Genomic DNA, 13021 nt, shown 5'->3' with positions numbered 1-13021 from the left:
AATATATCTGTGATGTCCATCTGGTCCAGTGTGTCATTTAAGGCCTTTATTTCCTTGCTGATCTTTTGCTTGGATGACCTGTCCATTTCAGTGAGGGGAGTGTTAAAGTCCCCTACTATTATTGTATTGTTGTTGATGTGTTTCTTTGATTTTGTTATTAATTGGTTTATATAGTTGGCTGCTCCCACGTTGGGGGCATAGATATTTAAAATTGTTAAATCTTCTTGTTGGACAGACCCTTTGAGTATGATATAGTGTCCTTCCTCCTCTCTTATTACAGTCTTTGGCTTAAAATCTAATTGATCTGATATAAGGATTGCCACTCCTGCTTTCTTCTGATGTCCATTAGCATGGTAAATTCTTTTCCACCCCCTCACTTTAAATCTGGAGGTGTCTTCGGGCTTAAAATGTGTTTCTTGGAGGCAACATATAGATGGGTTTTGTTTTTTTATGCATTCTGATACCCTGTGTCTTTTGACAGGGGCATTTAGCCCATTCACATTCAGGGTAACTATTGAGAGATATGAATTTAGTGCCATTGTATTGCCTGTAAGGTGACTGTTACTGTATATGGTCTCTGTTCCTTTCTGATCTACCACTTGTAGGCTCTCTCTTTGCTTAGAGGACCCCTTTCAATATTTCCTGTAGAGCTGGTTTGGTATTTGCAAATTCTTTCAGTTGTTGTTTGTCCTGGAAGCTTTTAATCTCTCCTTCTATTTTCAATGATAGCCTAGCTGGATATAGTATTCTTGGCTGCATGTTTTTCTCGTTTAGTGCTCTGAAAATATCATGCCAGCTCTTTCTGGCCTGCCAGGTCTCTGTGGATAAGTCAGCTGCCAATCTAATATTTTTACCATTGTATGTTACAGACTTCTTTTCCCGGGCTGCTTTCAGGATTTTCTCTTTGTCATTGAGACTTGTAAATTTTACTATTAGGTGACGGGGTGTGGGCCTATTCTTATTGATTTTGAGGGGCATTCTCTGAACCTCCTGAATTTTGATGCTCGTTCCCTTTGCCATATTGGGGAAATTCTCCCCAATAATTCTCTCCAGTATACCTTCTGCTCCCCTCTCACTTTCTTCTTCTTCTGGAATCCCAATTATTCTAATGTTGTTTCGTCTTATGGTGTCACTTATCTCTCGAATTCTCCCCTCGTGGTCCAGTAGCTGTTTGTCCCTCTTTTGCTCAGCTTCTTTATTCTCTGTCATTTGGTCTTCTATATCACTAATTCTTTCTTCTGCCTCATTTATCCTAGCAGTTAGAGCCTCCATTTTTGATTGCACCTCATTAATAGCTTTTTTGATTTCACCTTGGTTAGATTTTAGTTCTTTTATTTCTCCAGAAAGGGCTTTTATATCTCTCGAGAGGGTTTCTCTAATATCTTCCATGCCTTTTTCGAGCCCGGCTAGAACCTTGAGAATTGTCATTCTGAACTCTAGATCTGACATATTACCGATGTCTGTATTGATTAGGTCCCTAGCCTTCGGTACTGCCTCTTGTTCTTTTTTTTTGTGGTGAATTTTTACGTCTTGTCATTTTGTCCAGATAAGAGTAAATGAAGGGGCAAGTAAAATACTAAAAGGGTGGCAACAACCCCAGAAAATATGCTTTAGCCAAATTAGAAGAGATCCAAAATCGTGAGTGGGGAGAAAGGGGATAAAAAGAGGTTCAAAAAGGAAGAAAGAAAAAAGAAAAAAAAAAAAAAAAAAAAGAAAAGAAAAGAAAAGAATTTTTTAAAAAAAAGAAAACACCTAAGAAAAATGTAAAAAAATATATATATATATTAGATAAACTAGTAAAAAATCGTTAAAAAAAAAAAAAAGTAACAGTTAAAAAAAAAAAAAAAATTTACCCGAAGGCGAGAAAAAAAAAAAAAAAAATGAAAAAGAAAAAATTAAATTAACTGCAAGACTAAAAAAAATCACAGGAAAAAAGCCATGAGTTCCGTGCTTGGCTTTCTCCTCCTCTGGAATTCTGCTGCTCTCCTTGGTATTGAAACCGCACTCCTTGGTAGGTGAACTTGGTCTCGGCTGGATTTCTTGTTGATCTTCTGGGGGAGGGGCCTGTTGTAGTGATTCTCAAGTGTCTTTGCCCCAGGCGGAATTACACCGCCCTTACCCGGGGCCGGGGTGAGTAATCCGCTCGGGTTTGCTTTCAGGAGCTTTTGTTCCCTGAGCGCTTTCCGTAGAGTTCCAGAGGACGGGAATACAAATGGCGGCCTCCTGGTCTCCAGCCCGGAGGAGCCGAGAGCCCAGGGCCCCACTCCTCAGGGCGCCCTCAGAGAACAGCGCCCAGTTACTCCCGTCTGCCTGACCTCCGGCCGCGCTCCGAGCTCACCGAGCCTGCGACCGGTTCAAGGTAACACGGAGCTGCGAGCTTACTGTCGGCTCTGTCTCTGTAGCCGGCTTTCCCGTTCCAATACCCGCAAGCTCTGCGACACTCAGACACCCCCGATCCTTCTGTGACCCTGCGGGACCTGAGGCCACGCTGACCCCGCGTGGGCTTCGCCCCGGTTTAGCCTCTGGAACGATGTCCCTCAGCGGAACAGACTTTTAAAAGTCCTGATTTTGTGCGCGGTTGCTCCGCCGCTTGCCGGGAGCCGGCCCCTCCCCCCGGGGTCTATCTTCCCGTCGCTTTGGATTCACTTCTCCGCCGGTCCTACCTTTCAGAAAGTGGTTGTTTTTCTGTTTCCAGAATTGCTGTTCTTCTTCTCTTCGATCTGCCGATGGATTTTCAGGTGTTTGCAATCTTTAGATAAGCTATCTAGCTGATCTCCGGCTAGCTGAAGCAGTCTCAGCTTGCTACTTCTCCGCCATCTTCAAAACAGCAGATATATTTGTTGTTTTTAAATGTTTATGGCTTTCCCCCAGTTTCTGAGCTCTCTATATTTTCTGATGTTTGCTCCAGAAAAGAAGGCTCATAGCTTTGCCCTTCTTCAGAGTCAGCTACAAGTGGGGGAGGGCAGGGAGAGAGGGAAGTATTCACTCCCTTGGCACTCTTCTTAGTGTATTTCTCAGTCTTTATCTTGCCTTTTAAAATCTAACTCAGCACTACAGCTCTGACTCTGTCAGCAGTCATTCTGTCTGTGTGTTGAGTTTGAGGAGTTCTTTATAGATCCTGGATATCAACCTTTTGTCTGTACTGTCATTTGCAAATATCTTCTCCCATTCCATGGGTTCCCTCTTTGTTTTGTTGACTGTTTCCTTTGCTGTGCAGAAGCTTTTGATTTTGATCAAGTCCCCAAAGTTTATTTTCGTTTTTGTTTCCTTTGCCTTTGGAGACATATCTTGAAAGAAGTTGCTGTGGCTGATATCGAAGAGATTACTGCCTATGTTCTCTAGGATTCTGATGGATTCTTGTCTCATGTTGAGGTCTTTTATCCATTTTGAGTTTATCTTTGTGTACAGTGTAAGAGAATGGTCGAGTTTCATTCTTCTACATATAGCTGCCCAGTTTTCCCAGCACCATTTATTGAAGAGACTGTCTTTTTTCCACTGTATATTTTTTAATTAACATATAATATATTATTTGTTCCAGGGGTACAGGTCTATGAATCATCAATCTCACACAATTCACAGCACTCACTGTAGCACATACCCTCCCCAATGTCCATCCCCCAGCAACCCCATCGCTCCCACCCCTCCCCTCCAGCAACCCTCAGTTTGTTTCCTGAGATCAAGAGTCTCTTATGGTTTTCTATTGCTGTTTTTCTAAACAACATACTTATTTTGCAGTTTCTTGGTTTTCAATTTGGGATATTTTTCTCTCGATTTCTGATTATGGGGGAGAAACATTGTTCTTAAACTCTGTGTTTCCTTCTCCATATACTTGTCTCCAGCTCATCCTTGCCGTATGCTTAACTTGTCCACTTTTGGTCAAGTCAGCTGATTGTTCATATGGCTGGGCAAATATTATTTGCAGCTATGTAACCTGTTTTCCTTGAGCCAGCCTCTCTTCTTATTTGCTTTGTGTTCTACGTGCCGATTACCAGTTAATTTTAAAGCTCTTTGAGAAAACTGAGAACTTCCCAATATATTTAAACATGTGGGATTTATTTCTCTTGGATTTCCTCCTTCCTGGGCCCTCTGTCTTCCTGCTCTAATTCAGATCCATTTTTCTCTGGGCCTCTGTACTGTTGTCTTATAGGGACAAATTGTAAAACAGCAACCTCTCATTTGGGGAGCAGAGAAAAATGTGTGCAAACTGCTGCCTTTCATAGAAAGCCTCTCCATTTAGCACATTGTAATCTTGATGAATCCCTGTCTTTGTTCTTTTTCCTTTGCTTTTAAAAATTTTTTAAAAATAAGAGATAAAATCCCAACCATTTGCAGACTCCAAGGTGAAGTGGAGTTATTCAACACGTCAGTAGTTTGCTAGTTAACCCAGTGTTGGAACACTGGTCATATAGATGCATTTATGTTTTGAGGCTGCAGCTTGCTAAAGATGGGCAAGTACTATTGGAAGAGTACAGTGTACAGAGGTGCTGAATTCCAAATCACAGCATCCCTTGGATATGGAAAAAGATGGTTCATTACGGTCTATAAAATTAGAGATGCTGGCATCTACAAGATACATAATAAACTGGAATTTTAAATAATATTTTTTATAGAAAACATTGTATTATGGCAAACAAATCAATGCAGAGGTTATTTTGGCAATAAGGAAAAACTTGAACTTGTTAATTATGATAAAATTAAGAATATAATTTGTTTTTTATATGTCCATAAACCCACTAGCCTCCAGCAATTTATTTTCATGTTTGTGTGTTTCCTGTACTAGATAGATAATAAAGAGTTATTATCATGGGTATACTATTTTATAGTCTGCTTTTCTGTTTCCAAATCTTCCTATTATCAGTTTAATATATTATAGCATTCTCTGTAGAAGAATAGTAATTTGCTAAACAATTCTTATGTTGAGCATTTAGGTAATTTCTATTATGTTAGATATCATAGTCAGTGATGTAAAGAAAAACTGTATTATAGGGTTTTTGTTTTGTTCTTGCTTTTGCTTTGCTGAAATGATTTCCTTAATATAAATGTATAGACATGGAGGTACAATAAAAGAGTCTGAATTTTGCGGCATAGAGCCAAATTGTTTTCTGAATGTTGCACTGTCAATGGCAGTAACGTGATAGGCAAACATTTCACAACCTATCTCAAAATTTCTAGCTACGTGCCTTTAAAATATACAAAACGAAGGTTGCTAGAGGGGAGGTGGGTGGGGGGACGAGGTAATTGGATGATAGGCATTAAGGAGGGCACGTGATGTGATGAACACTGGGTGTTATAGGCAACTAATGATTTTTTTTTTTAACTTTACATCTGAAAATAATGATGTACTATATATTGGCTAATTGAATTTAAATTAAAAAATTAAAAAGTTGGGGCACATGGGTGGCTCAGTGGTTAAAGCCTCTGCCTTTGGCTCAGGTCATGATCACAGGGTCCTGGGATCGAGCCCCCAGTCGGGCTCTCTGCTCAGCAGGGAACCTGCTTCCCCACTCCCCCACTTGTGATATTTGTCTGGCAAATAAATAAATAAAATGTTTATAAAAAATAAAAAAATTATGTTTATAAATCTAGAAATCAACTGCTAAAGACCAGAATAATACAGCAGTAATAATTGAGAGAAGTGCTTCCCATTTACCTGAATAGTTTTAAAAACTTCAGAAGCATGAGGAATTGATCCATGTAGTGATTAATTCTGAGTTCAAGGTTTTTTTTCTCTTTGCAAATCCATGAATAAATAGTAACCTTCCCGACACCTGAACAACATGAAAAAGAAGACAGAATAATTCACAAAATGGGTATTATCCTCAATCTTACAAAAGGTATCTTCTCTGTAGAAGTGAAAATATTAATTTGAGGGTGAAATTAATCAGTTATTAGATGAATCATGTTAACATCTCACCTTTTGCCTAGAGAGCCAGCTTAATGTTGTAAGAACCTGTAGGATTTTTTTTTTTTAAGATTTTATTTATTTGTTATTTAAAAAAGAGAGAGAGACAAGAGAGAGAGAGCACAAGAGGGGTAAGTGGCAAAGGGAGAAACAGGCTCTCTGCTGAGCAGAGACTGATGCTGGTTTTATCCCAGGACTGAGCCACCCAGGCGCCCTGAATCTGTAGGGCTTTAAAGCCAGTTTTCTGGGGGCACCCTGGGTGGCTCAGTCAGTTGAGCATCTGCCTTTGGTTCAGCTCAGAATCCCAGAGTCCTGAGATTCAGCCCCATGTAGGTTCCCTCCTCAGCAGGAAGTCTGCTTCTCCCTCCGCTTCTGCCCCTCCCCCTGCTCCTTCTCTCTCTCTCTCAAATTAAGTAAAATCTTTTTTTTTAAAAAAAGCCAGTTTTCTGCCATTTCTGCCAGAATGTCACGCCTGTTGCTGTGCTCAACCTTCTGAGTTTCTTCACAAGGGCTAAGGGTCCTTAACACCAGGGAGCATTTAGCCCATATCACTTAAAAGGAATGAATGGGCTTTTTACGAACCTGTTGTTAAGTGGGAGCTTGGGTTATTTAAACAAAATATTTTTGCTTTTATCACCAGCCAAGATATTGGAAGGAGACATGCAAAGACTGGGAAAGACAGTAAGAATCTGGTTTTCCAACATAAGTGGAGGCCCTTCTTCCCATATCCTCTCCAATCCCAAGAGAACGGAGCACAGACAATCAAAACCTTTTTTTTCCCCCTTTCTTTTCTCTTGTGGCTTTCAAGTGACATCTTGCAGGAAAGGCTGCCTTCAAAACAAACATTATTAGTGCCTGGTGAACTCACTAAGTTTTGCTTATTTTGACAGGGTGTGCGTGGAGAACCTGGTGAACAGGGTTACCAAGGAGAGCTTGGATACCCAGGCTCACAGGTTGTATCAGTGAACTTGTTTTTAGTGCTAAAGGATATTTGTTTGAAATTATCAAACAAAACAGATTCTTGGATAGGGACTTAACATATATCAGAATGGCCTTGGATATCTCTTTTCCAGGGCCTTCCAAAGCAAACTGTAGAGTCTCTCTCCTGGGCAAGTTAAACTCCAATAACTAATATTTACTAAGTTCTTATTACGTCTTAAATATGGCCCTAAGCACTAGTATTAACACATTTAACCTTTAACGGAAGGTTATTATCCTTATTTTACAGAGAGAAATGGAGGGGGGGATGGAGAAGTTAGGTAAATTGGCCAAGCTCACACAACTACTGAATATAAAGATGGGATTCAAACTCAGGCAGGCTAGTTATAAAATCTATGCTCTTAATTACTGCCTCTGAAACTGTGTCTTCAAAGTATTCAAATTTGGCATGAAAAATCAGTAAAGCGTTTATTGAGTATCTGTTATACATAGGGCAATTTGCTAATAGGCTTGGGATGTTCAGAATATTAAGGCAAGGAAGGGACTTGTCCTCAAGTGGGGTGTTCTAACTATTCAGTGATAACTGGATATTTGAACTTCCAACCAGTTCTTTTGGAATCTTCAAAGTATAACCCAAATCTGTCATTCTGTAAATTCTTCTGGAACATGTCCTACCTCTTTTTTTTTTAAAGGCCAAATTGTTTCCAAGTATTAAATGGAAGAACTTTAAAACAACAACTCTTACTAACACATTGAATCATTCTCCATAACTTTAAAAAGTCTATGAGCGTCACGCGATCATTTTGAAAGGTTTCTGTTGTTTTTTGACTTGACAAAGGTATGAAAGAATGAAAAGGGTGATCGAAGTGTAATTAGAGATTGTATTTATTTTATGATAGAAAATAGTGTCTGAACATAGGGAGAAACAACCGAGAGATGGATTTTTGCCTTTCTTTTGATCGCTGGCTTAATTCAAATTTGGACCCCCTGCCACTGTGGCTTTGTGGTTTTCTCTTTTGTATTCACTTTATCATACCGCTGAGTGCAAGGGGAGCAAAAGGGCTGTGTTATGAACCATGAGCAAGATAATCAATAAAAACCTCTCCTTACTTTCACCACCCACTGGGATGTGAGTATGATGCTCTATTTAAATGGGTGATTATAATGCCTCACGCAGGAATATAGAAGGTATAGAAGCCACGATCCATGTTTCTAACAGGAAAGCATTTCTCAGAAAAGCTGGAAAAAAAAATGAGTGTTGAAATCAGTAAAGTTAAATAGGTCAGGGAGAAAATGAGTACCTCCCCAGCAACGTGCCCAGTGAGATTAGGCTATTGTACTATTGTGAACAAGCAGCTGTACTCTTGGTTCTTGATAAAATCAAAATACGTTCTCCAGTCCTCAGCCCTTGGATATATAAAGCAAAGGTTGAATTTTCAAAGGAGATCAGTATCTTAGCAGCTCCTCTCTTTCCCCTTTCAGGATTTAAAATTAGTTGGGCGTATTAAAATATAAAAGCAGTGTTCTGAAATTTTAGGGCTCACTGGACTCAGCTGCGGAGGTGGTTATTATAGGTACAGATGGAAAAGGCTCACATCCGGTGTTTCTGGTAGAAAGAGCCTGGGGGGCTCCCTTGCAGATGCTGCTGAGTGGAGTGTGATAAATACATTAGTGATGGGTCAGGACCCACAAATCAAGTACCCTGATTTGTGCTCTCATTGTTGACTAAGGTGACTTTGGGATTACATGGGAAATAAATAGCTCCATAAACATTGGTTGAACTTTAATTTCATCTTGGGACTAGGGACTGAGAGGAAGACAAGGAATACCAGGAAATTCTGGACAAAGAGGATTACCCGGTGCTGAGGTAAGTTGGAAGCTCTAAAAGGTGCAGCAGAGCTGCTCATTAACAATGTTAACAGTGGCCACAGCATTCAGATACCCGAGTGTTCCCAAGGAATAACGTAAAGCTACACTCTTTGCCCTGGGATTTGTGGGTATCAGGGGTTTCTAGAAATAGCTAGTTTGATCACTGGGTGTACCCCCTTCTCTAGGTATTGTGGGAATATAGTGATCAACGAGATTGGGTCGGAGCCCCAAGGGTGTTTAACCCAAGCTCATAGTGCCTTACCTATAGCGTGACAAAAAATAAAACCGTAAAAGGGGCATCAAAGACTAATTTACTGCTTATAAACATAAAAGGAAGCATTGCCATCCCAGTCTTACAGATGAGGTGACTGAGGCTCAAAGGGATTGAGAATGATTTGTCATCTGGATAGGAAGTGGCTGAAGTGGCTCCCAGCTTGGTTCCCTCTGGCGTCCCTTCTACTCCTAACCCAGGATCCCAGCAGTTCATAGAAGGGTTAGACCTCATTGAGGCAGGTGATGAGGAGTGGCTTCTAATGACGGGAGCGTCTGGGCTTCAACACTGAGCAGCGTGATCTAAGTTAGGCAGAAGCATCTTGATCTGGAGATTTCAAACTCACATCTCCAGGATGGCCTATGTTCTAGGTCTGTTCTGACTCTATGTTGAGCAGGAAGAGTCTAGTCCTGTAAACCCATCTTATTGTTTTCATTTTCATTTGATAATATTTTCGGTTTTCAGTGGGTGAAAGTCCAGGTGTTTGTCTTCTGGATCTCCTAATCAAATGGTGTTTTCCCCTCTAGCAACCAGATCATTGCTTCAGTGCTCAGTACTTGGGAGACGTGACCTCTTACCCAGAATGCCTCCCTCCCCCCCCCCCCCCGCCACCCAGAGATTAAATGTGCATAGGAAGCATTTTGTCTGTTGAAGGATACAATTAATTGTATAAAACATTAAAGGCGATTCGTGATTTAGGACCAGTTCCAGACTATTTCAATAACAGCAAGAGAGCCAGACAGTTAACATTGTGCCTTGAGGTGATTTTAGTCCTGATCTTATTGCAGGGGATTCCTGGGCCTCCCGGGCCAATTGGTTCCAAAGGAAAAGCTGGACCAACAGGAAGGAAGGTAAATGTCAAAAAACACATTTTTTTTTTTTTTTAAATTGCAACTTGGGTTTCCTTATTCAAATCTCTCCTTACCTGATCATTTCCAACAGGAGTTTCTGATATGGTTGGTGGTGGTATTGACTGGCCATTATCTTATAGATGGACGGATGGATACAGGGAAGAAAAGACATATAGACTGACATATAGAAAGATGGATGGATAGTTGGCCACCTATATCAGTAGGCAAAGACATATCAATAAAAAGATACATATATGGATTCAGTACAAATACAGATTCTCACATTTACACCTCGAAAAATCAGAATAATACAAAATTCTGTTCCTGGTGCTTCATACCTGGTTTTGCTAATTTTCAGTGCCAAAATCTCTGCTCTATTTGTTATTATCTGTATGTAACAAAGTCTAGAGGAAGAGACTTACCTTGGACCAAACGGTGATGCCAATAGGACCTGAAAAGTGTGACTGTAGAATCTCTAAGGAGAATGACATAAGATTGCATGAACTCACAGGAGAAAATTAACTTCATGTTTACTTTTTATTGCAAAAGGGGGAAGTTGGTGATGTAGGAGCCACAGGCCCCCGGGGTCCACAAGGACTAAGAGGACAACCTGTAAGTCTGCTTTTTCTGTTTTGGACTCTTGATTCACTTTCTTGTTTCTTATTTGTTCTCGTTGCCCACCAAATTCTCATATTCTTGATGAATATTTGGGACACAAATATGATCTGATCCGCAGAACTGTTGTGAATCTAAAGAGTCAAAGATTCTCAAACTCTTCCTACAAATAAAGAACACACAGTCATCTCGGGATTTATTTTGCCTTCTCCCATGCTGTTGAAGAGGGACGTGCCAGTGAGTGTCTTCTGTTTGACAAAGCTGTTTTACAAGCATGTGAAACTTTCTGGAATACAGACATGTTTTATGAAACCCCTTTTCCAGGGAAACAAATAAGACAGGCAATCAGAATGCAAACTTATAAGTACATGGGCTCAATTGCTCAGAGCACAGAAATAACCCTTGGAAACCAACAATCGTTAGAGGTTTACTTCAATAGGTAAAACTACCAGAGACAGGGCTATGCATTTAGACCTTCCTTAGTCATCCTTCTAAACATGAGAAAAAGTTAATTATTTTATGGCTATTTTCAAGTCACCATTTTATGGGAAAGAGCTTTATGATATGGAAAAATGTTGTCTTCCCTGCAGCTTCGATTTGTTTCTGAAATTCCTTTTATGAGCAATGGGCAAAACCTGCTGTTGTTTTGCACTCAGTACTGAAATTGCATTGGTTAGCCAGAGGTGGAGAAAAAAAGCAGGCTGAGAAATTTAAATGTGGAAAGGGAAAGAACAGGGTTACTGTCGACCAGAATCTGAGACAAGTAGTGTTCTGCATCTACACTCAATCCGGATGATGAAGTTAACACTGTTTAACTTTGTGAAAATATCCTGATTTAAAATAATGCAAAGTTTGTTCCTACTGATCTCTCCCTGGGACAGACAAAGCTGGGGAGCAGTGCCTTTCTGGAAGGTGTCATTTCAGGATAGTCAGAGGCAGATATCTCCAAAATAGACAGTTTGGGTCTCTGGAGTTGTAAATGCCTGAAGCTCTGTGTGTCCTTCAATGGAAAGAAGATGGGAAAACCGCAAATGAATCTCATTTGCATTCTTTTGGTCTCCCAATAATTCATCTTTGGCAATCTTTTTTATCTTACTCTTTTTCATTTTCTAACATTTCAAACTTTCCTCCTTAGGCCATAAGAATGATCGTTGTGGCTTAAAATTTAAAATTGTCCTTTGCAGTTGACTACTTGGTTTAGGTGCAGTTCTTGTCCCTTGAGCAAAAAAGCACCTAAAGGTTCTGAATTCACTCCTTAATATAGGAAGCACACCGTGTACAGATGCTAAGATCCCAGTAGTATCATCAACATAGTCATAATTGCTAGCCTCACCATCACCTCCACCTTGACTGTCACTGTCTCCACCAACAACACCATCACTGTGACCAAAATCACCATCACCACCACTACCACCACCTCTGCCATCACCACCTCCACCATCACCTCCACCACCACCACCATTGCCTCTACCTCCACCCTCATTACTGCTCCTCTGCAAGCATCATCACTGCTGCACCATCAGCAGCAGAGTAATGACTGCTCTCTCTGAGCTGGCATCGTGCGAAGTGCTTTCCATGCATAATCTCACTCAATCTTCCCAGCAACCATGCTGTGTACATGGTGTTTTACCCCATTTAATGGGTGAGGAAGCTGAAATTTAGGTTGACTAACTTGCCTAATGCCCCTCGTACAACCAATTGGGAAATGGAATGAAAATTCAGATCTGTCTTGGTTTACGTTCTGTGCACTGATTCACTCAACTTCATTTCCTCTATCCCAATCTTTTTTCCTAAGGTCTGTCTTTATCTCTAGAGATTTATACAAAGTTCTGGAGTTTCTGCCATTGTTACTCTGTCCTGCAAGAAAAGCCCAACAGGGATTTTTTAATGGTGATATGGCTCCTTGCAACTATGGTATCATCTTGGTGAGGCATAGAATCTTGCTGAACAAGTTAAAAACTGAAAACAAAACAAAACGGAACAGAACAAAAAACCCCTCAAACTGCTATACCTTGCTCTTTAAAAATTTTAAGCCCTTATCCTCTCCTTATCCTGTAAAGGTAGCTTAGAGTTTATCCTATGAGATAAGATAAGCCTCTAGCAGCCTGTCTGCTTTGACCACTTCCTTCCTCTCCTGATTAATCCAAGGGTTCAGATAACATAATTAACCAAGCACTGGTATGGATAACTCTACTGTTCATCTTGTGTCATTTTCTTAGGGTCTTTTAGGTCCAGATGGATATGGACATCCAGGAAGAAAAGGGAAAAAGGTGAGGCTTAAGTTATGAAGTATTCCAAATGAAGGACTATAGTTTTTATTTTATTAGATGGATGGTAAGTCTTATTCTAAGTGGTATGCCAGACATGGTTTCTGAACGCTGTTTATGACATGTTGTAGCTGCCAGAGTTCCCTCCTTAAAAAAAAAAAAAAAAAAAAAAAAAAAAGCTGATTTTTTGTCACTGCTTTTTTTAAAAAATCAAACTCTTTTTCTCATCTTCCACCTGTGCCACATGGTCCCACCTGAGCCAGGAACCTCCCCAACTCCTCGCCTCAGCAAACACTCTTGCCTTTAT

At 40.3% G+C, this 13021-nt stretch overlaps 1 protein-coding gene across 2 annotated transcripts in view; it reads left to right on the top strand.

Annotated features, from left to right (window-relative positions):
- Window positions 1–13021, top strand: part of LOC106003286 (collagen alpha-4(VI) chain-like) — a 118488-nt gene that overhangs the window by 70609 nt on the left and 34858 nt on the right. For both annotated transcript variants that reach the window (XM_045088928.1, XM_045088927.1), the window contains exons 21-25: window positions 6793–6855; window positions 8646–8708; window positions 9770–9832; window positions 10382–10444; window positions 12667–12717. In XM_045088928.1, the coding sequence (XP_044944863.1) occupies window positions 6793–6855; window positions 8646–8708; window positions 9770–9832; window positions 10382–10444; window positions 12667–12717 (303 nt within the window). The remainder of the gene's footprint in view (window positions 1–6792; window positions 6856–8645; window positions 8709–9769; window positions 9833–10381; window positions 10445–12666; window positions 12718–13021) is intronic.

This window comes from Mustela putorius, unplaced genomic scaffold (assembly GCF_011764305.1).
Source record: "Mustela putorius furo isolate JIRA1106 unplaced genomic scaffold, ASM1176430v1.1 tig00003834_pilon_pilon_pilon, whole genome shotgun sequence".
Taxonomy (NCBI): Eukaryota; Metazoa; Chordata; class Mammalia; order Carnivora; family Mustelidae; genus Mustela; species Mustela putorius.
This window is presented reverse-complemented; position numbering and strand designations above follow the sequence as displayed.